The 24,170-nt window shown below is 39.1% G+C and overlaps 1 protein-coding gene across 1 annotated transcript in view; it reads left to right on the plus strand.

The window, feature by feature from the left end:
• Nucleotides 1-24,164, plus strand: part of LOC126382720 (coiled-coil domain-containing protein 178) — a 28,224-nt gene extending 4,060 nt beyond the window's left edge. Inside the window, exons 3-21 of the mRNA XM_050032764.1 lie at nucleotides 223-350; nucleotides 444-502; nucleotides 594-670; nucleotides 1,088-1,291; nucleotides 1,402-1,622; nucleotides 4,352-4,494; nucleotides 6,535-6,688; nucleotides 6,796-6,870; nucleotides 7,100-7,236; nucleotides 7,355-7,538; nucleotides 7,657-7,719; nucleotides 8,092-8,220; nucleotides 9,469-9,582; nucleotides 9,792-9,937; nucleotides 10,208-10,367; nucleotides 13,573-13,722; nucleotides 17,455-17,589; nucleotides 19,935-22,156; nucleotides 24,122-24,164. Of these exons, the coding sequence (XP_049888721.1) occupies nucleotides 223-350; nucleotides 444-502; nucleotides 594-670; nucleotides 1,088-1,291; nucleotides 1,402-1,622; nucleotides 4,352-4,494; nucleotides 6,535-6,688; nucleotides 6,796-6,870; nucleotides 7,100-7,236; nucleotides 7,355-7,538; nucleotides 7,657-7,719; nucleotides 8,092-8,220; nucleotides 9,469-9,582; nucleotides 9,792-9,937; nucleotides 10,208-10,367; nucleotides 13,573-13,722; nucleotides 17,455-17,589; nucleotides 19,935-20,054 (2,399 nt within the window). The 3' untranslated portion in view covers nucleotides 20,055-22,156; nucleotides 24,122-24,164. The remainder of the gene's footprint in view (nucleotides 1-222; nucleotides 351-443; nucleotides 503-593; nucleotides 671-1,087; nucleotides 1,292-1,401; nucleotides 1,623-4,351; nucleotides 4,495-6,534; nucleotides 6,689-6,795; nucleotides 6,871-7,099; nucleotides 7,237-7,354; nucleotides 7,539-7,656; nucleotides 7,720-8,091; nucleotides 8,221-9,468; nucleotides 9,583-9,791; nucleotides 9,938-10,207; nucleotides 10,368-13,572; nucleotides 13,723-17,454; nucleotides 17,590-19,934; nucleotides 22,157-24,121) is intronic.
• Nucleotides 24,165-24,170: the final 6 nt, after the last annotated feature.

A 24,170-nucleotide genomic window follows, 5' to 3' on the forward strand; every position in this document is an offset into this window, starting at 1 on the left:
GTAGGGTGAGTGTTTGTTCCAACAAAAGTCTGTTGTTCTGTGATTTTGTTTCCTATGAGGGCTGGTTCTTCAGTGTGGTATTTATATAATGTTTTGTGCCATTATGTTAAGGAAAACTGCAAACAGGGTAAGCTTTTAATTGCTTATCTGGCACAGTTGTTCGTGCTGAACTAAAGATGGATTTACAGATCTCAATATTTTGTGTTTCTCAAAATCAAGCAGATCTTCAAGCCCTCTGCTCTGGTAGACGTCGCACTTGTGCTTTGCTCAACAGTCCCTCACCATGTGTCAATAAAGCTATTTACCATATCCAAGAGCTGAAGAAGACGGTGGACAGTTGGCGTCAGCAGGTAAACTGATGTCACACATGTGAGAGAGTGTAAGACAAATATCAGATAGAAGTAAACGCCAGTTTACAGGCATTTATATTTGTCTTGTACCAGTCTGGAAAATATCAGACACAGATTAATCAGGACAAGCACCAATACAGCAAAACTTTGAGGTGAGATCCTTTGTTGTTTTGATTTATTATTTCTTTTTCATATATTCAGTAGGAACTAAAATATGATATTAGTTTAACTCCCTTTCATCAGATTTCAGTCCAGAGACCTGGATACGGATTCTGAGACGTTTACAGAGTTCATCGAAGGCATCGCAATTACTGCACCAGGTTATCCTCTTTTTTCTTTTCAGTCAATTCTAAAGTATTTCATCTTATTTTTGTGATGCAGTGGAAAAGTACACACTTTTCCTAATGCACATGCAAATAAAAGAGCAGCACGCATTTGCAGAAGCTCTAGATTTAGGTTTCATTCTTGCAATAGTTGGGCATCAGTGTGACAATAATTCCTACATGTCCCAGTTACAGGTTCACATCTTTTGTCTTTTGTACCACCCAGTATCCACCTCTGTTATGGAACATGATGTATCAAGTATATGTTTAACTGCACTTTCTGTTTGGTCAAATTATGTTAACGTGACTTTGCAATAATGTGTTTACTTGCTTATGCTTTTGTTTATTGAGTTGAAAGTGATGATACAGTTCTATCCAATATACCAGAATCTTGTCAAGTTTTTCATCCTCTAGAAAGTTGTCCTTCAACGCCTCTAGAGAAGAAAATAAATGATGTCCTTGGAGAGGCTATGTATCTGATTGAGCGGCTGGAGGCTGATCGTCAGTATGCAGAGGAAGCTCTCCGCAAAGAGAAGAAAACGAGAAGGTTTTTGAAGAACAAAGTTGACAGTATTTCACTGTGGAAGCAACAAGAGCACTCTTTTGTAGTCCAAAAAGGTCAGTGACAGAGAAGTGTGTTATCCTCTCATAAAAATATTGTGATGCTGTTGTTCTTCATAACAATTAAAAACCTGCTAATTAATTTTTGACTATTGTTTTTTTTCTAGAGCACGAGGCTTGCATCAGAGACATCACCGAACTAAAGGGGCAGCTAAAACTGGAAAGAGAGAAACTTGAGCAAGCCCAGGAGAAACTGTCACACGCTGAGGTGTTGAACCAGAGCTTACATGAAGACATCAACTTCGCTAAAAAACAAATTCCTATTGTTAAAGAAAACCTGGAACTCCAGAAAGGCATCATAAATCAAATCAACACTGCACAAGCTGAGGTAACCTCTAATTTGATTTGTTAATATCTTAAAAACGATTTCTGTGTTTATATTTACAAACCCACAAAGGCTAGACACTTGTGTTTGCAAGGGATATGGTTTTGTCTTTGATAGTAGTTCCATACACATACGTTTTTAGTTTTTTAGCAAGAAACCATAATAGAGCCAGCACCAAGTAAAGTAAATTTTCAGATTAGTTTCTCCCCACTCTATCTTAGTCACCCACTCACTCTTTTCTAACTATTTTTAATCCACAAGTGGCGTGGCACTAGGGATTGCATTGTTTGTTGGTCCATTGGTCCAGTGTCCATCCAACATTTTGGTCGAGTAAAATCATTCCATTTTAACAATTGACTGGATTGCCATGAAATTTGGTACAGACATTCGTGGTCCCCGGGGGATGAGTCCTAATAACTTTGATAATTCCCTGACTTTTCATTTAGCTTTTCTACTTGTTAATTTCTTTAGTTCAAGTCAGGATACAGCAACATCTAATGACCTAATTCAGCCTCAGATGGCCAATGTAAAAAGGTGAACCAGCGCTTGTTCTTTATAAGGAAGCTACGAAGTTTTAATGTAGACAGAACTCTGATGAGAATGTTTTACTCTGCTTTTATTTTGAGTCTGAAAAATAAGAACAAATTGGAAAAGATGGTCAAGCTGTGTTCTAAGATCTCTGGGGTTAAGCTAAAAAAATCTTACACAGCTTTTTGAGGAGAGGCTCATGTCAAGGGCTCAGTCCATCGTGTCCGACCCTCTGCATCCTTTACATGCTGAGTTTCAGCTGCTTGCTTCAGGGCGGAGGTTTATCCTTCCAAAATGCTGTACCAATAGGTGCAGATATTCCTTTGTCCCATCTGCAGTAGTTGCCCTTAATGGTCATTGATGCCAGGTCATGTTGTTGTTTTTAGTCCTGAGAGTGGTCTTGGTGTTCTGTGTGTGAGCTGTATTGTCATATTGTATTGTTATGTCTCCCTTTACTGACTGCAAACCAAATTGCCCTACGGGGACATTAAAGTTGTACCTTACCTTACCTTACTTTGAGTTTAAAGATGTATTTCACTGCTGGAAAGATGGTCTCAAAACTAGGCTGTTTATACAGCAGGAAGACACAGATACTTTTGAAGTTGGTGTTCCAAGGCCAGAGAAAACAGAGGAAAAGGGCTGTGGCATTCGTTTATAATCAAGAGGTAGAAAACCTACAACTACCAGAATGCACCAGACCAATACACGCTCCTGCTAGTGGGTGATGTAATGCAAGCTTGTTTGTTAAGACACAGGAAACAATATGGCCGCCAGCTGGTAACAAACAATCTCAAATTACAGTTAAACAGGCAGAAGACATTTTAGGTGAGAAATAGGCAACCCAGTAACACAATGTTGGTTTATATTTGATCAGCACTGCTTAGTTTTACAGTTTGAGTTCAGTTTTTCAGCCTCTGTTTTTACAAAATGGAAAACATTATGGCATCCACTACCTTTTCACAAACTCTTGTATCACAGCCAAACAGTGCATTGCAGTTTATTTCTGAAGATATTTTAGGCAAGAAATAGGCAAAACAGTAACAGAATCTTGGTTTTTATTTGATCAGCTCTGCCCAGTTTTACTGTTTATTCAGAGTTTGGTCTGAATGTCTGCAAATTAGCTAGTTAGCAAACTAGCATTAGCATTCGCGTTATCATTCGCGGTACCAAATCATTACAGACTGCTAAATTAACCCGATAAACATACTGCTGGCTTATACCCGACAACAGTATAGTGGTGCTTAGTGCAAAACACACATGTATTTGTACAATGTAGTGACATTCACGGTCGCACAGTCCTCGGCCGCTATTTCCAGTTTGAAAAGTGGCCCCTCCCCTTCCGCTACGTAGCCAAGATGGCGACCATTGAGTGCAAGGAGTGTCCATAGTTCCACACTCAACTTCTTGACCATTTTGAGTGCACCATCCGGGTACTCATAGTGCACTGCATTTTTCCATACTTCTCAGTCTCACTTATGCACTCAACATAGAAGTACACGATTTGAGACACAGCATTTGTGTCCATGGTGGCAGGCTTACAAAAAAGGTAATGCAATTTTTAGTTTGAGTATTAGCCCTGGAGCCAGCGAAAATCTGTCAAAATGCATCATCTGGTGAATTAGAGCTGTTAGAGCAAGGAGATCTGCTGGTAAGAAGGAGAGAAGTTTGCCACAGCTCATTTACACATACTACCCACATTGTTATGATACAAACCTGGTTGAAAATCGGCAAAGTATCCCTTTTATGCCAACATGCAAATATGCCATGAAAGTGTACCAGCAGGGAGAATAGTGATGGATAGGATACAGAGTGGTCAGCTTTGACTGGGAGCCACTGCAGCTTTATAGTTGCTTAATGAATCACCAGACTGATTCAGTAAGAGGAAATGACATGTTTGTTTTTTAATTACCTCTTAACAAGTCTTTGGATGTGAGCCTTTTGAAGACGGTAACCCTGAGCTCTGATATTCAAGTGTTAATCTTTAAAACCAGGCTAAGCCCAGAGTTAATAGCTAGGCTTGAGCTTTCTGAATTTTCTAAGACGTGCCAAAGCTAAGGAAAAGCGTAGAAACACTTTAAGTGTGTGGCCGCACTGTTGGCTTGTGGTGGTAGCCTACTGTGGGTGTGGGATTCAGAATATGAATTGTTCACAAATAATGTCTGAGGAAAATAATAAGCCCATTATTCTCTTCCTTCTTTATTTAGGCTGATGAAGAATACTCAACAGCACAAAGTGCTCTCTTGCTGATTCAGAAGGAGCTAAGTGAGATGGAGGTGGAAGCCAAAAATGAAATGATATCATGGGATCGTGAACTGTTGGTAATAACGAGTCAGCTGACTAAGAGATTGTGAGTATCTGTCCTAACTGCATTAAAAATTTACAGGTTCACCATCAAAGTACAACTGGTACTGGAGACATTGTTCATTAAAAAGTTTTAATATCTTTTATCAATTTCTAGTGAAATCACTTGTTAAATCAGAGTGATTGAAGAAGCTGTATATGACATTCATCTATGATTTAGAGTCTGAGCCGGGATTGTCTGCATATGGCTCTCAACATGGAGGTGGCTGAGCTGGCAGATTAATAAATTAATATTTCTGTGATTTCTTTTACACGGTACACTATCAAAGAAAAAAATAAATTACAGGAATTACATTGGACTCATTGGACTGAAGTCAGATGTATTTAACCCCTTTTCGTCATTTGTGCTAAATAACCACATAGTTGTTAAACAGTTCAATATGCAATTCCCACTGAAAATAGGGCTGCCCCTGATTAAGAATTTCCCTAGTTGATAGTCCTCATTTAGGGCCATTAGTCGACTAGTCGCCCGCATGTTTACGATATTAATTTTATTATTAAGATATATGTTTTGGGCGGGGCAACACAATGGTTTAAGTTGAAAGTGTGAGAAAGAATAGTATCAGTAACATTGTTAACACTGTGCTACATTACAGAGAAATACAAAACCGTGCTAATGAACCTTCATTAATATAGGCCTATATTTTATCTACAAGTGCACGTCACACACTGAGCGAGCCGCCTGTTAATGACTCTGTGGGCAAAGCAGTAATGATTGTGCTAAGTGGCTAATGGGCATGTAGCTACTTACATGTTTCAGATGATACGTCATGTTTGTAGTTGATGAATGATAGGCAAATGTTTGCCTGCAGAGTTCATCCTACATCAAAATGATCCCACACTTTGGATTTCCTGCCCAACATGTTATTAACGAGCCTGTGCAATAACCGCAGGTACCAGCCCTGTAGACTAGGGGCCGTACAAATGCCGCATCTTTAACAACCTGGAAAGCGCGATGTCGGCGACAGTTTGCGTCTTATCGTATAGCAGCCTGTTTACCTGAAATCCTGCGTGCAGAGCTGATCTTCTTCCAGGTGCTGTTTATAATTATGTAGGCCTATTGTTTGTAGGAGAGATGTAAAGCTCTGTGTAGCCCTGCGCTAACATGATAAATTTTTCCATTTTTATCAGACTGAATAGTTACAGAAGAAGGGAAAGATATCTGTCGGTTGTGATTTGTTTGTAACCTGATTCCTGTCTGACTGCTGAGCGTGGCCACTTCCTGTGTCTGTCCTTTCAAATTAAATTCCCACATGGTCGAGTCATATAGGTTTTGACTTATTTTGACAGAGCGTAACTGACTAATGACCTGGTCGACTAACGTTGGTTGACTATCTGCCCCCTAATAGCCCTGACTGAAAGCATTAATAAATTTAGTTTATGTGGAAAAACTTGTTTCTGTTTGGCTGGCATGTGACCGTTAAAATCATATAACAGGACACCAAAGACAAAGATATGGTTAACAGTTTTATCACCGCTTTAAATCATTGTGCAAGGTATATTAAACTGCATGTAACCATAGCAACAATACTTCTGCTTAATGCTGCTTTACCAGATAACAAGATTCACTGTAATGGAGGTAACCATACTGACTACAAACAAACTTTAAAAATGATTTGAATACAAGTGTCCTGATAAAAAAAATAATGGAATGGGCATGATTTTAAACCTGAACTTTTAAATGTCTTCTCTGATGCTGACAAAGCCGATATCAAGTCATGTTTCGTATAAAAATATATTGGAAAAACTCTCAATGATGTAGTAAAGAAAATCAATATAGGTTTCAGTTCTGCTTTGTAAAGGGTGTGTTTTCCTTTTCAGTTAGGTATCTTGTCGCGTTGTAGATGACTTTCTTGCAATATGTCAACAATAATGAGTCGCGTGTCTTGTGATACCGTCACTTCCTTGACAGCATTGTACTATGAGTAACCCTGTGATTCCCAACCCTTAGTAAACACTGAATATAAATAAAAACCTGCCTTTAATCCCTCAACTTAATAAAGTCTAAAAAAAAATTTCTCTCCAGGGAAGATTTAAACCAGTTGAAGATGCTTGAGAAAGCGGTAGATGCTGAAATAAAGGATGCTGAAAAGACAGTGACACTTAAAGAAGAGAAGTGTGCCGCCACAACACAACGTTTCTCTGAAATGATGGAGCTCGAGAAAACAGAAAAAGATAGGGTAACTGACTTTGTCTATATTTTATAATTTAAAGTTTTTGTTATACTGTTTTCTTTCAACAGTTTACAAAAGTAGTCCAATTCTTGTTTTTCCCCCTTTTATAACAGATTTTGCAATTGAAACTTCATTATGAGGAAGAAATGCAAAAGAATAAGAAATTGCAAGAAGACAATGAGAGAACTGTGAGTATTGTAACAATAGTGTTTGAATCGTGTCACAAAAACTGGACATCTCTTGATAATGCTGATGTGTTTTGATAGTTCATTGGATGGAGTCTGGCTCATACCTACCAGACTACAATTAGACCCTCACTGGAGCTATGCATGCTAATAATATTTGAATTCACTGTGCTGTAAGGCGTTGGATAAGTGCATCCACTCAGCAGCACACTGTATGTTATGTTATCCACAGAGACTCCATGGTGAAGCACAGGTTTCCCGCTTAGAAGAGCAGCTCCGTTCAAAGCGTGATGCTTTTGCAGCTCTTCGTAAAGAAAACATGGACAATGAACAGAAAGTCGAAGACTACAGGATAAAAAATTCTGTGAGGTACAGTGTCAAAGCCAAAACCATGAATGAACATACAACATCCTCAATTTGTACTACTATATACAGTAGTTGGCCACTTATGTATGTTTACCATTACTTTTCTATGTGATCTTATTAGTAAGAAAGCAGTGGAGCAGATGCGTGAGGAGAGGAAGCAGATGCTCCAGAAAATCATTGACAATGACGAGCAGTGGGAAAAGGCCGAGGAGGAACTGACCCACGTTGTTGCCCAGCACAGTGTCACTCAGACTAAACTGAAGGAGCAGGAGCAGCTCACCTTCATGGAAGAACAGAGGGCCAGGGTCAGTGACAACATATGCACATGTTCTATGTATGCTGCATGGGTCGCAGTTTGTAACGGAAATGCGACATACCAAATGCTTTCTCAGTTTTACTCAGGGCTCTGTCTTTGCTCTACAGAAAGAGATTGAAAACCAGAAGAAGAGTCTGACAGATCAGAGGGCTGCCCTGGAACTACTGAAGGTAAATTCATGAGGTGCTTCAGAGAGGAAAAATGTAATCACAACATTGGGACACAAACAAGTAGATTTAAATTGAAATCTTCAAAATATATCACTGTATTTTTGCGAACTTCTTCAGTGTCTGTGAAACACTTTGTATAAGCATATAGCTTTGATGAAAGGTATGAACAGGTGAAGCTTCACAAAGCACAGTCTCAATAAAAACTGAACATTATACGTTTCATAAAGATAGTTTTAAATGCCCGGCTGTATTCAATTGCATAAATTTATACATCCCACTCCCATTACATTTCCTCTTACTGTTTTTACCCTCTGTACATGTTTTAAGGCTTTAGGATAATGACATTCTGTCTGGTATTATCTTCTGCATTAGGGTCAGTGTGCAAATAAAAAGGAAGAATTGGATCGACAGCAAAGAAGCTCAGAGCAAACTAACAAAAAACTTCAGAAAGAACTGGAAGATGCAACCACAGCAACAAAAGAACTGGAGACAAAAAACGAGGTAATGATATATCTAAAGAGACAGTTCACCCCAAAAAGAAAAATACATATTTTTCCTTTTACTTGTAGTGCTATTTATCAGTCTAGATTGTTTTAGTGTGGGTTGCTGAGTGTTGGAGATATCAGCAGTGGAGATGTCTGCCTTCTCTCAAATGTAAAGGAACTAGATGGCACAAAAAAATAAATTTGATAAACTCAGCAGCGATGTCTCTTCACAGAAATCATGACCCAGTTACTTAAGATAATCCACAGACGTTGTTGGGAACAGTTTTATGTAGGAACTATTTTCTTTCAACTGAACTACACCTGCCAACCGAATCACAGCGCAGAAGGAGGTGTGCATCTATTAGGGTTCCTGTGCAGAATGGAAAAGTATGGAATTGGACTTTAGTAATTTCCAGGTTTGGAGAAGTATGGAAAAAGAAAATAAAGTATGATAGAATATTTATGTTATCAGACTACTGCCCCTTGAAGTGCCTTACAACTGTACCAAATCCAGACATCGCAGCTAGCTAATTAGTTTGACAGAAAATACAGCAGTATTTTTGAATTGCATATAGGATCATGAATATTGATCTTGTCTGAATTTTTATTAGTTATGAGTTATGCAATGATGTAATCATCAGAAAAATAAACAGACTGTTTATGGTGTGTATAGAAACCATACCTTCATGGCAGCGTTCAACATTGTTTTCACGGACACAGTGAAAACAAAGCTGCAGAGACGCTGTGAAAATAAAATTATTCAACTTTTTTTAACTCATTTTCTGTTTTTATTTATAAAAGAGACAAAAAATATAGTATCATTTACTCAATATGTTCAGGAAAATATAGTAAAGTATAGGTAGCATCTGGAAATTATTTGGTAAGAGAATAGAGTGGAATTTTGAAATGTGTGAAGGAACCCTGATCTACTCATGGACAAGAGGCTCGCGCTCATGACAGTGCAAGATGTAAGCATTAATGGCGTCCTCCTCAGCTGAGCTGTAATGTAAAAAGAGACATTGCTGTTGTGTCTTTTATGGGGCACCACAAGCTGAGTGTCATCTAGTTCCATTATATTTGAGAGAAGGCAGACATCTCTACCAGCGATATCGCCACTGAAACACACTCGGCAACTTACAACAGAACAATCTAGACTTCAAAATAGCACTACAGGCAAGATGAAGAGAATTCATCAGAAAAGCCAGAGTTTATTTATTACAATTTTATATCAACTGCATCTGTGACTAATCTTTTGTTTGTATAGAAAATCAAAAAACTGACAGAAAATCTGGAAAAGATTCAGTGTGAACATGGGAACATATTAGTCAACCTTGAGAAGGAGAAAAAACTCAAATGTGAACACCTGAAAGCTGCTCAGGTAAGGACAAAAAAAAGTTAAGGGTTGCATAAAGCAATTCTTGAATCAAAGAACAGTTGCTAAGTCAGGTTTACTCTGTAAAGCTCATTGAGCACAAAGCTAGTCACAGCTATTTATCATGTCATTCTTTTGTGGAAGAAAATAATCTCTCGCTCTAAGCACTATGAAGAAAATAAGGTTTTAACATTAATGCAACTGTTTGTTTCCAGGATTTACACAGTGCGGCTGTAAAAAGATATGACGACACCGTGGGCAGGATCAGTGACCTTACGAAGAAGATCGAAGAATACCGAGATGCTTCAGATGAAAAGGAAGAAACAGTTGAAAGCATGACAGGAGACATAGCAGAACTACAGTGAGTTAGTTATACACAGGAAACACTGAATATCACAGTTTATAATAATGATTTTCTTCCAAATCAGCATTATTTAAAAGAAAATAAAAAAGTATTTCTTTGATTATACAGTATATCTGATAATCTTAACATTGATTATTTCTTAATTCATGCCTTGTTTTGAAGTATACGTTTCTAACAGCCACTGATGCAATAATCATACATTAATGATATTCAAAACTAATTTTAGAAAAATAATAATCGTTTTACGTGTTGGCTTTCTCCTTCCAGAAGTGTTTTTGATGTGGAGGAATTCAAAAACAAATCAGCTGCTCTCATAATGAGCACCTTGCAGTCTGATATTAATAACTGCCAACAACGAACACAGCGATCCATGCAGACACACACTGCTCATATTACGGCAAGAGAAAAGAAACTGGAAGACACGAAGGTAACAAAATGTTGTTCAGTATTGCTTTCTGTAAATACATGACTTTGTTTGTGTCAAATGCTGTGAAATCAGAGACAAGCTGTAAAAAAACATCTCATTGTTTATTTGTTTGTGGATTAGTGTCAGCACATTGCTTGTCACAATACTTCCCTTAAGATGCAGAGAAAAGAGCTGTGTGCAATTAAAATTACAAGCCATGGTCAATCTTGTTTAAGTGCTTTTCCCACAAATGACAACTCACTGTTGTTATAGTCTTTTGTCTGGACGAATTTGATGATGCGTGTCGTGGTGAGATGCTGCGCCTGTTTTCTTACCTGTAGGCCAACATTTTCAATAGCAATTTCAATGTAAGCGTATAGTTCACAATATCAAATAAGCATATAATCTGGACCTTTTTTTTATATTAATGTCAGGAATAGGCTGTTGTAAAACATGGGCACACTCTGCACAAAACAGCATGTATTTGAACACTCCTTTGTAAGAGAAACCCCTATTTATTGTAAGGTTTTCATCTGCAGGATTATCAGCCCCAGCCAGAGCCTCTTTGCTGATGGGGGTTTCACATGGCTTATCTAATGTGAAATCGCCATGTGGTATATAGTTTCATTAAACGGTGATCAAGAATGCATTAGTTCAAAACAAGAAAAGGCAATGGAGCTTAAGCCGCCATGCATCCAAGTGCAGCAACTTTAAAGAAGTTGTTGGCGTGAGACAATTTAAGAATTAGAAGTCTTCCACATAGACACAACTCCCATTAGCCAGATAAAAGTTAGCCATGCAAAAAAGGGTTTAGTCTTTTCACTTGACGAAATAAGATGATATAACAACAATACTCCTCAGCAAATAAAAAGATCAGAGAGAGTCTGAAGTTGGAAGGAAATTGGTCACTTTAATCATTGAGACCAGTATAAAGCACACATAATGTCTGCATTAGCATAACATAATAAGCAGAGTGTGCATTCAGAAACCACAGTGCATGAAGCAGAATGGTTAGACTCTTTCAGATATTTCTTATAGAAGAGATTTCTTCTAAAAAATGCTGACCCCATACTATGCTCTTATAAGCTCCTGTAGGTTGGCTCCTCTTTTCTATAAAATACAGGTCAGTAAAGCTAATAGCCTGATGGGAATTAGTATGTGGCTGCATTAAATACAATCTGCAGATTTTTAAAAGATACAAGGTGAAATAGTTAGGCTTGTTATCCCTGTGGAATCCGTGGTTATCTCTAATCAACCCATACATGTCTGAAAGTATTCAGCCTTTCATACATGCACCTATTTTTTGATTTGATCAGGGCTTGTCGTTTGGCGAGCACAAAGTAAACAATGCAAACTGCCGACGCTATCAGTTTCTTATGGGCAATGAAGTGTAATTTGTTCCATTTACACTTCACAACAGCATCAGATGGGCTTTGTCAGTGCTGCATGGAGTAATTAAACCTGAAATCAATAGCAGGCATTTGTCATGTTTACAGCCCCTCTTTCTGCTGGGTTAAACTCATCACTTTAGTGCTGTTCTGTTTTACTGCAGAGACACACTTCATTATGTCTGCAGGTAGAGTTGAGATATTCACCAGCCACATATCCAGTACTTGGGGGAACATTGTTCAAATGATAAGAGGACAAGCAGAGAGACACATACTCACTTTGATTTATTTGCTTGATTTCCCAGAAAAGTGTCCATTGTTGTATCCGTGCTATTTATATTGCCTCAATTAACAGCACAAACACAGAGAGCATGTAATGTGTTGTACGTACACATAAAAGTAAAGTATCTTCTAAATGGTCAGTGTGGTGTTACAGTCACTATACAGTATGTACAGTACTGTGTATTGACTCTCCAGTTCCCGTCCACATATAAAATATTTCTGTATGTATGAAACATTGATCTATGTGGTCATTGATTATGTATTGCACATCTGCACTGTACATAGTGCAGCCTCAGCAACTGTTCTTCTGCTAGCTGTGGTGACATATTAGTGAGATGATCGTCATACTAACACTAATCTATCTATGAATGCTGATTGCTCTGATTGTAAAATTCACATTGTAGTGTGAAGGGTCCTCAGTTCCAATCCTTGTAACTTTTGGTATGTTGGTGGCAGTTAACACACTAATCAGTTACACCAGATCGGTATCAGTGCCAAAACTGACTTTTTTTCCCCACTTATCATTGTGGGACAAAAACTGCTTCACATTAAAACGCATAAATACAAAAATATAAAATCTAACTAGATAACAAAACCATACTACTAAAGCTACAAATCACGTCAGACATATCAAAAAGTGGATGCAGTGCAACATATAAATCATCCTATTACACTCAGTGTTTGACCCAGGTACCCTCACTTTACTTAGAAGCCATACTCTGATTTAATAGGTTGACAGACTGAGGAACCAAAGAGCTCCTCAACCTGTTCAATCGAGCCTGTGGGACTCTAAATCATCTGCATGATGGCAAAAGTTGATATTCGCCAAAAGAAAGTGTTAGAAGGATCGGCTGTAATATTAGCAGCCAAAGACATCATTGTTTTAGTACACGCAGCTGTTTGACCCACAATGTATGAGCAGGTACGTAGCAGTCCAGCTTTAAGTGCGACACCCGTACCATGCACTGATTCCATACTGCACAACACTGTATTAAAGATTGGAAAAATAGTAACAGGATAACAAACTGTTCACTTGCTCCAAATGTCTCCATAGAAAGTGAATATATTGTTGTACCTTGTTTAATCTCTGTGTTATGGACTGTAATTAATCAGTTATTAATCAGATTGGTCATGAAGTGACTGATCCACATTAGATAGGGTGTCTTTGTTAATGTCATTATTAAAGTCAGAGTTTCTGATATCACTTAATTCAGTCACAGAGGGACTCTAGTTGAAGTTTTTAACAGCACAGTAATGCCTTGCCTCTTTATATTGTACATAAAATGATTCCAGTCAGTTTTGTTTTGCAAGATATACAAAGTTCTTCACAAAATCTCTAAATTGATCAGAATGATAGCGAGACAAGAAGGTGTATCAGTGTAACACCAGTCACAGTGTAGTGTAGATGTGCCACAGTTACAGTAGTTACAGTATAATGTTGGTTCACAGCCGACCCTGCGCCTGCTTGTGTCTTGGTTGTTATATCATAGCTACTTTAAACATATTATGTATCTTTACAGTTTCAACTAAACCTTTTTGTTTTCATGTGTGTGTAGGAAGCGCTAAAAATTGCACTGAAGGAGAACGAACAGCTGGCGAGCCAGTACGAAGGTCTTCAGAAGATCCTCATGGAGGCCAAACAGGAGGAGGTGTCTGCACTGAGCGAGAAGAACCGTGCACATAAATCCTTTCATTATTACACACAGGTACGGTTTATATAACCTTTTGTGGTGTTCACTATCACCTCCTCTCTTTTTAATTATGTTTTATGAATTAGGATTTTTGCTCTGTTATCTTATGTTCTCGTCCATGCTATTATACTTTGCACCATAGAGCTCTGTGCATGGGCAGTTATTTTAAGAAGGTATTAGTTTGGCGCCCGGCGAGGAGGTGACTGCAGCAATCTTATAATGATGAGATAACTTGAGTGGAGGAGGATGATCGATGTGACATAATGTAATGATAGCTATGTAGTTTTGCCACCAAGGGGAGTAAAGAGAGAGGTTGATGGTACATGTAAATACTATACCTTCTACATTTTCTTGATTATAGTTTTTGTAAGGTGGTCAGAGGTGAGGCGTTTTATTATCGGGATGTTACAAATTTGCCTCTGCTCACCCCCGCCTCACACACACCATTGGTTAGGGATCAGCAGCAAACACAGGTTAGGATCAGACAATGAATGTGCCTTCAGTGCTAAAATAGCACCAGAGGTCTTGACTAGTTGAGGGAGACACCTCAGCAGCATTTTACTGTTTAATCTTTATAGTTTTTGACACTATTTAACTGGAATAGAATTACACATGACAAGCATAACGCCAGGAAGAAGCCACACTGCTCCTGCAATGAAAAATTCATATTATTTGTTCCAAAAATGACTAATACCTTTACTTGAGCAATTCCTCATCTAACTGCATGAATGTTATCAAGTGAAAAATGCATGCAAAAATAAAATCCTGTGGACAGGATTTTCCACGCTCATGATCAAAGCCTGATTTTCTTTTACTCCGGATTCAGCCTTCACCATTTTTGTTTGTTTCAACTCTACACTTCTATAACAGCAGCCTCTTGGCTAGTGTTTTATGCCTGAATTTGTTTTTTTATAACAAGCTTATAATCAACAATGTTTCTGTAATGTAGATCACATTTAATCTGATTTATACAGGGACATTCAAGCAACCTTCTTTCCTGTTTCAAATTCACAATTATCCTTATAATGTTTGCGTTTTATGTCCCAGTTAGTGCATATATTACACAATGTGATTGCCCTTAATTGATCTGTTTGTAACTGGAGGCAACAGGGTAAATGCATTTAACATTGTCAGGATCATTTGAGAGATCAGAACATTAGTGCATGTGTGTGTGAGATGCCTCACGCCAGTCATCTGTGTGTTTGCAGAGCCCGTAATCTCTTTTATTATATTCAAGTGAGAGACACGATGAAAACCATCTGTATTGAAATATAATCCTGACAGCAGGCTTTCCTGACAAGTTTAAAACAACCCGTGCTATGCTTTCAAGACAACTACTCTACAGAATATAAGGCCTTAAATATTTACTGGGATCAAGTATGATAAGATTCCTGCGTCATTGTACCTTGCTTTTTTTTTTTTGTCCAAAACCATACAAAAAGCATCTTGAACATGGAAACCTGAAACATAATGATTGCGAATGGGCTCATAGCCGGGATTTGAATTTACAGAGGTTACAGTTTAACCTTTAAAACTGAAATGATTAACTCTTGACGTCATGTTAAAATGCAGCTAATATGGTGCAACATCTAGTTTCAAGCTTGTCACATTATCTTGAGTGAAGTGTCACCAACCACATATTTTGAATGTTAGTCAGCGATGGAATGTAGCTAAGTACATGTTGCATCATACCTAAATACAAATTTGAGTTAGTTATACACAGATTTACAGTTTTAACTACCACTTCATTATTATTATATAATTACAGTTAGCTCCACAACAGTAAAATGCTACTTACATGTGATGCTCCAGTACTTTTACTTTTGATACTTAAAGTAACGTTTACTAATAATATTTACATACTTTTATTTATAGGGACAGTTCAACAACAGATTGTGTTTTGGTGTGAGTTATCGGCCATTGGGATGTCGGACTTCTCTCCAGTATAATGGAAGTAGATGGCACTAAACTTGTGGTGCTCAAAGCGCCAAATAAATAAATACATTTGAAAAACTCAACAGCAATGTCTCTTTCCAGAAATAATGACCTGGTTAATCAAAATAATCCACAGTTTCATGTAGGAACTTTGTTCTTTCTACTGAACACCCATAGAAGAAAGCATGCTTCTACTGCTAGCTCACCTAGCACCACAGAGCTAGCTAACATTACAGCTCAGCCGAGAAGGACGTCATTAACATCTCATGCTGTCACGAGCCTGAGCCGGTGGGTGTAGTTCGGTAGAAAGAAAATAGTTCCTATGTGAAACTGCTCACAACAAGGTCTAAGGATTATCTTGAGTAACCAGGGCTTTATTTTCGGAAAGAGACATTACCATTGAGTTTTTCAATTGTATTTTTTGGCCCTTTAAGCACCACAAGCTGAGTGACATTATATTTGAGAGAAGGCAGACATCTCTACGGCTGATATCTCCAACACTGACCCTTTAAGTGACATTTTCAATGCAGGACTTTTACTTGTAATGGATTATTTTTGTATTGCAGCATTACTGCTTTTACGTCAGTAAAGGATCTCAACACGGTGTCTACCACTGATGGTAGTTTATTAGTTATTCTATTTTTATTACTATTGTCACCCAGGACAGACGCAACACAACAACCACCATCAACATAACTTAATAGATGTATAAATATGACTGTGAATGTGCCGTACAACATCATAACATCTGGGATATAAAACATGTATGACTTAAAACAGATTTTTAATCTTTAATATACTTCAAATACAGATACTTTAACTTAACTAGTCTCAGTCAGCCTCACAAGTGTTGCATATTTTGTGTTATGTGAAAGCTTTGTATGTTTGTAGTGGAAGACGTATGTCCTATTTATTTACTGTCCACTCAAGACACACATGAGCTGGCTTATGTAATATTAGAGATAATAATTTTTCTTTTAAAAGAGAGGAAAATTCAACAAGTATAAATACATAAATCAAATAAGCAAAATTCTTGTTTGTAGATTAAAAAAAACAACCTGATTAATTAGCATCTGATAGCACTTGCCAGCGTGTGCCTCTTATAAAAATCCTCTTGATTCTACTGTACGTGTAAGAATTGCTTTGTTTATGTGGAGGCTTTCAGCTCTTGGGTTTTAACAGGGTACACCATAAAGAGCATTCTTGTTATTGTCTTTCCTTCAGGAGCTGATGACTGAGCTAATTCGCTTTAGTTTTCAATGCACTGGGGAACACATTGCCAAGCAATGATAAGCTTTGTAGGAAGAGTAGAGAGATGGAGGGGGAAGAAAAGCAATGGCATCTATCAGAATTTAAACCTCTTTGCTTGAAACTGTGTTCAAATAATAAAGCAAGCAGCATGTCTTTCCAAGAGACTAGGAATAATTTCTGGTTTCAGTGGGGGGTTCATGACTCTGTGTGTATGTGTAAAATATGTCTTGAGGGGATTGGTATAAAGTTAAACTGGGTGAAGTAGAAATATTTTACTCATCAGCTTTGCAGTCACAGAGTTTGCCTCGGCTAGAACAAAACTGCTGAAGCATTTAGAGAAAATTAACCCCCCATCCTGGCAGCCAGATGTGACTGGATTCTGATGAGTGCACACGAGTGGGCAGAGAAACCAAGAGACTGTGAAATTCCTGTCAGGCCCGTGTACTGCAGAATGGGCTATTGACTGCTTTCTCTATTCCCCTCCATCATTCTTCTTGAACACTGCCATTAATTTCCTCTCCTGCCTTACCAATTCCTTTTCTCTGCCTTCTCTCCCCCTAGCTCTCTTTGTTGCAGAAGAGGATGCACAAAGATTTGGTGAAAGACTTAGAACAACGCAGCCTCTACAGCCAGGCTGAACTGGACCGGTGCCAGGCTCTTTCTCAAGAGACCGACCAGAAAATAAAAACAGCCCAGGTATTTGTACATATACATGTAAAACAGGCTGGAAAACTGCACAAACTGTCACCATTCATTTAAATGGTAAATCCCTTTATTCAACTTTTATCCCAGTCTAGGTATTCTACCGGATGGAAGCGTATTCTTTTGCATACTACAGTAACTCCATGTTATGCATGGCATTGTTTGAGCCTCATCCGGCTAGTCAGTTGCCTTGTGTCTTCTTTGCCAAGCAAGGGCAGCCAGGCAAACATCCACCAAGGCTTTGTGCCTCACTGCTATGGTAAAGTTAAAGACGCCACTGTTACATTACAGTCTATACATTCACTCATCAGATCACAGACACGTGATGGATGATGTGTCTGCTAGAGTGCCTATGCAGTGACCCTGTGTCTGAGGCTTGCTCTGCCTCTCTAGATAACTCTATATACACAACACTATGTGTTTGGTCACATTACCATTTGAGCCTGCTTCCTGTTTAGCAGGAGGCATTTTTGGCTAATTCAGAGTGAGTTCATCACGCCACATGGAAGATATCTGTGTTGCAGCCTCTTCTTTGTGAGCAGAATAACCTTCTGTCTGTCTTGCAGAAGAGCAGCGGCATATTCTGCAAGGTTGAGAAGTAAGGATCCTCAATTAGAGGATAATCGGTGTCTAATCTGTGCTGTGATGTGAGATGAGGTCAAAGCGGACAGAGGGACAGTGATGAATCTTTATGAAATGTCCTGTCCAGCAGTACCGCAGAGCCAGGTGGCATGCAACCATACCATGAACTACTTCCACCCTTTTTACTTCCTCTTTGCCTCAGCAGTCGGGCATACGAAGACCCCAGCTATCCATGTTTGTCAGTTGCAATGTGTGGCTTTTGTGCAAAATCCCTATTTTGTTTTTGTTGGTTAATTTGTTGCATCAAATGCAACTTTATCAGATACGCTGGAGGCGAAATATAGTCAGATTTGATTAGAGGTTTTCCAGGGGAGTACCTAGTGAAAATACTATTAAGTGGTTTCCTTCTCTGTTCCTCCTCCTCTGACGGCTGACATGTTTTTTTGATGGGTCTGGTCCAGACATTACAGGGAGCAGCCATGTCTCAGTGGCCCAGCCTCAAAAGGCCCCAGCAGATCACAGCTCAAGGCAGGGAGGAGTGGGGCACAGGGGGAGGAGCTATCAGGGAGCTGCAGAGTGTGAAGGACAAAAGAGCTGGTGTATTCAAGCGCACCACACCGTCACCCGTCACAGCTCAGCACAGGGTCCATCAGAGCAGGCAACACTCACTTTAAACAGGCTCCTCATGAACAGTCCGGCTCAGCGTCTGTCCTCCAAAAAGTACAACGTTTATGAGAAAAGAGGAAAAAAACCTTTATGAGTTTATGAGCAGGCAGAAACACGCAATCTGCATGATTACCTAAATATTAAGACCTTTATTGTGGTCTTATGATGCACAAAGAAATGCACTGACAGTATTTAGATAGTGATTATGCACGGGGTATTTCAGTCGGTCATTACTAAACACAGCTTCACAAACACATGATGCATAGATTATCAATATCATTGCCACTTTGTGAGAAAGAAATGAAGAAATCAATTGAACTGATACCAGTTGTGACTGGAGCTAAAGCAGGCTGAATCCCGACGAGGCCCATACTAATCCATCATGTCCACTTAACCCCACAAGCAGAACGTGAGAGAGGTCAGGTTAGAGCTTTCACGGCTAAGGCGTGCTCGAATCAGAAGCCAAATGGCAGTTTGCTCAAAAGTAGCTTGAGGGGAGGAAGGTTGGGGAACCCTAGGGTGGGCGGGTGGGAGTGGGCGGGGGTGGTGGTGGGAGTGGGGGGCGGCGGGCTGTCATCCTGTTACACTCCTGCCAGAACTGGCAGTTCAGCTTTGTGTTCTGCGAGTTTACACTAGGGATGGCATAATTGACAATGGCTAACAGCGGAGAGCAGTGCAGAGCCTTGTTGAATGGCCAGTAATGATTGGAGCAGACGCCCACTGCCCCAGTCCCAGGGGACTGTAATCCAAGATCCTGTTTCTGATATAATTGTTAGTCAGAGAATTTCTGCATGGCTAGGCCGGTTCAGATTCCCAAGCTGGTTGACAGTGCCAGGCAGTTTAATAGAAAAACTGGATGCTGAGGTTTTTAAAACAGAAGAGCACTGAACCTGGACATGGTTCACCAGGAGCCTCTTGTTCTCCTCCCTCACAAAAATAAGAACACGATGGTAACTTTACTTCCACAAATGTAGACTCACCATCAGCTGTGTGTGGGATGCACATAAAGCGAGGAGCTTGTATCATTGCCTCTCTTCACAAACAGCATTTTCTTAATTAGCTTGTTTTCATTTATTCTCTTATTCAAACAGGAGGGGTTGTCAGCAGAAATTCAGCTCATCTCTGCGTTCCTGCAATCCTTGACAGATGACTCTACTACCACTGATGTTGCCGGGGTCAACAAACAAGCCAGTCCAGGATCGAATGAGTAGATGCCTTCAGTTCAAATAGCAGTGTAATTGGACATTCACCTGTACCAGACAACTTACTTACCCTAGCACGCTTCACTATTCCCCCCTCTTTACTTGCAGCAAATCCATAACAATGAAACAGGTGACTTTCATGCTGCTGTCAGGACTGATCTAATTTTAGCTGGGTGAATGATTGCAATTGGCTTTGCCTCATCAGATAATTAATCTATGTCACCATTAATTGGAAAAGAGAATAATTACAGGCAGTGTTGACAGAAATTCTACGCTTCTCCAGATTCCAAGATCTAATTACAACTAGTGAAACCCCGTGACCTTAACTAGCACTTAGTACACCTTGGCCACCTTGACCATACCCATGTAGACACCACTGTCTGTTGAAAGACCCTGTTTTTGTTGCCGCTCCCCGCACTCCTCCGCTCTCCTCACTCTCTGAGAGCTGTCTCCCTCAATCACTTTTCAATATTCAATCTTAATTTTGTGGAAGTTTAGCATTTTCAATGAGCTGGAGATGAATGATTAATGAATAAATTTAAATGCTTCATTTTGTCCATGGATCATTAGTTAAGTCCTTTGTGGGAAGGACCTGAGAAAGGAGTGAAAATTATTGAGACATTAGCCTGAAGCAATCCAGGGGTAAATAGTGTGCACAAAAGGATGTTGTGTGCGTACTATCCACTGGCTTTCTAAAGAACCCGGGGGAAACACTGTTTTCAATTTGGTATCTTAACTGAATCACATTTAGTACTTGTAGAAAATAGATTTTTGTTTCATCGTGTTTCAACAATGTCATACTAATGGTACACAGCACAAATGGCTGTTCCATATAGACTTTAAAAGTTAAGTAAAAATATGTCTGGATAAATAATACTTTCTATATCTTAACAGACTTATTACATTGTTTTAATTTACATAAGAAATTCTAAATAAGTTAATAACGATGGTCTTATGATTCTTGAGTGCACACATGATTTTTCTCAAGGCCGATGCTTTTAGACTGCTCCTTACAAATATGTGTTGCCCTCTCCTGTCTGTGTCTGGTTGATAGAGACGCTGTTGTTTTGTTGATATGCTGGATGCCTCTCCTACTCGGGGGGACAGAAGGGGGCAGTGTGAACACAACAACATTAGAAAGACATAATTGACTGCAACACGGCTCAGTCTAGTGTCATAAAATGGCCATAGCATTTCATCACATCTTAAGGATTATTATTATTCAGTCAATTAAAATATCAGATTAATAAATATCATACTTTAATACATGTAGTCTTTTTTATCTGCGAGTTTTATCAGAGTTTTAAGAAAGTTTTCCTCTGTAGCTTTGAATTTAAATATACTGTGTAAGATTATACACACAGAACATCCTGCATAATGGCATTAATGCGGTACTTCATATCGACTACTCGCGTGGTGCCGCTAGATCTCCAAAAGCACCTTGAAGAGAAAAATGTTCAGTCTGTCTCATATTCCTTACTGACTATATGGCAATATCTCAAATGAAAGTGCCTCCCCAACACATTTATCTGCTCTCTTTGCATCTAATCAATCCCCTAAATAAATGAAAGTGAGCCACAACTAGATGTCATCACATTTATCTGCAGGCGTGCCTCAAAGTGCACACACCTAAATGCTGCTGCTCTAAAGAGGGTGGACTGTGGATATACTGATGGGGCCACTTGACAGCTGAGATGTATTTTCTATGTTAGATGCCTGTTTCAGTGTGATGAGGATGGAATATACAGCACAAGCCTCACTGTGTTGTTGTAGTCTGTGATACATCAAAGCTGTTTTAGGAGATTTTTTTGTATAAAGGCAGATTTTGCAATCTGATTTACAGGCAGCATGATTCTCAATTTCAGCCTGGCGCCACCATGCAGACGATGGGCCCGTTTCGTGTGGATTCACTCCAGTGATCACTTCTGATCGTTGACGTGAAGCCGAGTGAATCAGAGCAACGTTCTGCCTTCTCGAGCTAACCAAAATTCTGTTTTGAGATGGTTTCAAAATCTAGGGAAAAAATGGAGGTGTCCACTCAAACCGTCCTGTCTTTGTTCATGAGCAAGTGGAGAGTTGAGCCATGGAGCTGATGGAGTCAAGGAAAGAATGTGAGTGGAGAGAGGTGCTACTGTGTCTAAAATATCAATGAGGGAGATACTGCCAAGTTTTGGAGCACACAGGAGGGAATAGGTCTTCTGTTAACATAGAGTAGACCAGGCAGCTCTGCACTGCTTCATATGATAGTTGTTAATATCTGGTATCTTATGGGGATATTTTATTTTGAGTAAAAACATTGTCTGCTGTTCACTCCCCTCAGTGTTTATACAGCACACTAGGTTATTAGGAAGTGTGTTCCTTTAAAGTTTAGGCAACTACAGCATCTGTCATTCAGTCATACTGCACAGCCTAACAATACACTGGAACAGTGTTTGCCCAGGTGAGTCTTTAATGTGGAACTCCGCAGAAAACATGCCAAACAAATTCATCAGTATAACAATACATGTTCCTTGTGTTGCCACACTCGTTTGATTTCAAAGATATTTATCTTAACAGGATAATAATTTGTGAAAGTCTCTGACATTTGTGGCTAGCTAGCATGATAATAAATCCATGGCTTGGAACATTTTTTAGTTAATTAGAGTCAATCAATCCAAACTTTGCTCACTTACCGGTGTGAAACCGGAGTATAATGAGCAGAAATCAGCATGGTGATTGGAAAACACAAATTACAGCTGTTAAAGAGAAACTCATCCACTTTTCTTCTGTTGATGCCAATGCCTGCTGCGAGGATTTAAAATTAGCATGGCATTCCTTTAATGGATGTTAGGAGAATGTGCTCCTCTATAATTAAAAAAACCTGTTAATATCCTCGCAGGCTAAAATAAGAGGGCTTCTTATGATTACATGACAACTCTCTAAAAGGACATATTGGTCAGTTGACTGTTGAACCAAGAAATTGTCTGTATTTGTTTTATTATGAGTCTAATGTTTGTTTCTGTTGCAACAAAACATACACACATAAATTACCCAATACAGTATGTGCTATTTATGTGATATATTAGTAATGTTGTTTTCCTGTTAATATGTATTATGAGCAAATGAAGTAACACTACATAATGGCGTGTGACCACAGCAGTGAGGTGGTCAGCACTGCTGCTTCACTAAGATTATGTGGCATATAAATGAACCTCCCTGATATACAGGACAGTCAGTGTATATCTCTTTATTCTTGACATATTCCATGCACCTTACATTGATGGTGTAATGATGTGAGTAATAACCTGGTGATGTTAACAGCACCCTACAATGAGACCTTTTATCTGATCTAGGCTCACAGACAGTAGTAAGATGTGACCCGGCTGCCGGTGGCCACGATGTATGTGACCTCAGCGCTGGGTGTAATTTCCCCTCAAGAGCTCTTTGGAAAGGGAGAGCTTATGTTGTTGAGCTCATGTCGTCGGGGCTGGTAACAGCAGCTTGCCATTGTATTAATTATTGTCAGGGAATCCAAGGGGTGTAGATAATACAGAATGCACTGGTTGGTCCCATTTGTTTCACTTGTCAGTGGAGTGAATAATTGGGAGTGCTGACCATATTAGACACAGAGAATTTCTAAAACATACGACTCAAACAGTTTGCAACACAAAAGTATGTCTTGGAAATTAAAAAGCTTAATGTCTGAGAATTTTCAAATCAGTATGGAATAATTTGCTGGCTTCCCATTGCCAAAGGAATTTACTGAAGTTTAACTCTGACGACAGTAATTCAGATTCACAGCGAAACATACAGTTTAGAATATTATGCTAAATTAGAGCACCCTTGTTTATTATTGCATTTTACATTGTGTTTATTTGAAGAGAGGTTAGACATTGTACTCCATTATGTTCCTTTTGCTGAACAAAACTTTAACGCATGCAGCATTTGCTTCTCGGGTAAGTGTCAGATATTTTGCACCCCAACTTCTTTCTTTAAAGCCATGAGAACATTGATACAGTTTCAGTAGAAGGGGGTTGCTAATACAATGGGGCTCATCTTGCAATTCTCCCAAGGAATAACTATCAGTCCTGCTACAGCAGCTTCAGCGTCCCTAGGTGACCGCGCCACTGAGCCCGTGCTCGCTCC

Source organism: Epinephelus moara, chromosome 21, assembly GCF_006386435.1.
Source record: "Epinephelus moara isolate mb chromosome 21, YSFRI_EMoa_1.0, whole genome shotgun sequence".
Lineage (NCBI taxonomy): Eukaryota > Metazoa > Chordata > Actinopteri > Perciformes > Serranidae > Epinephelus > Epinephelus moara.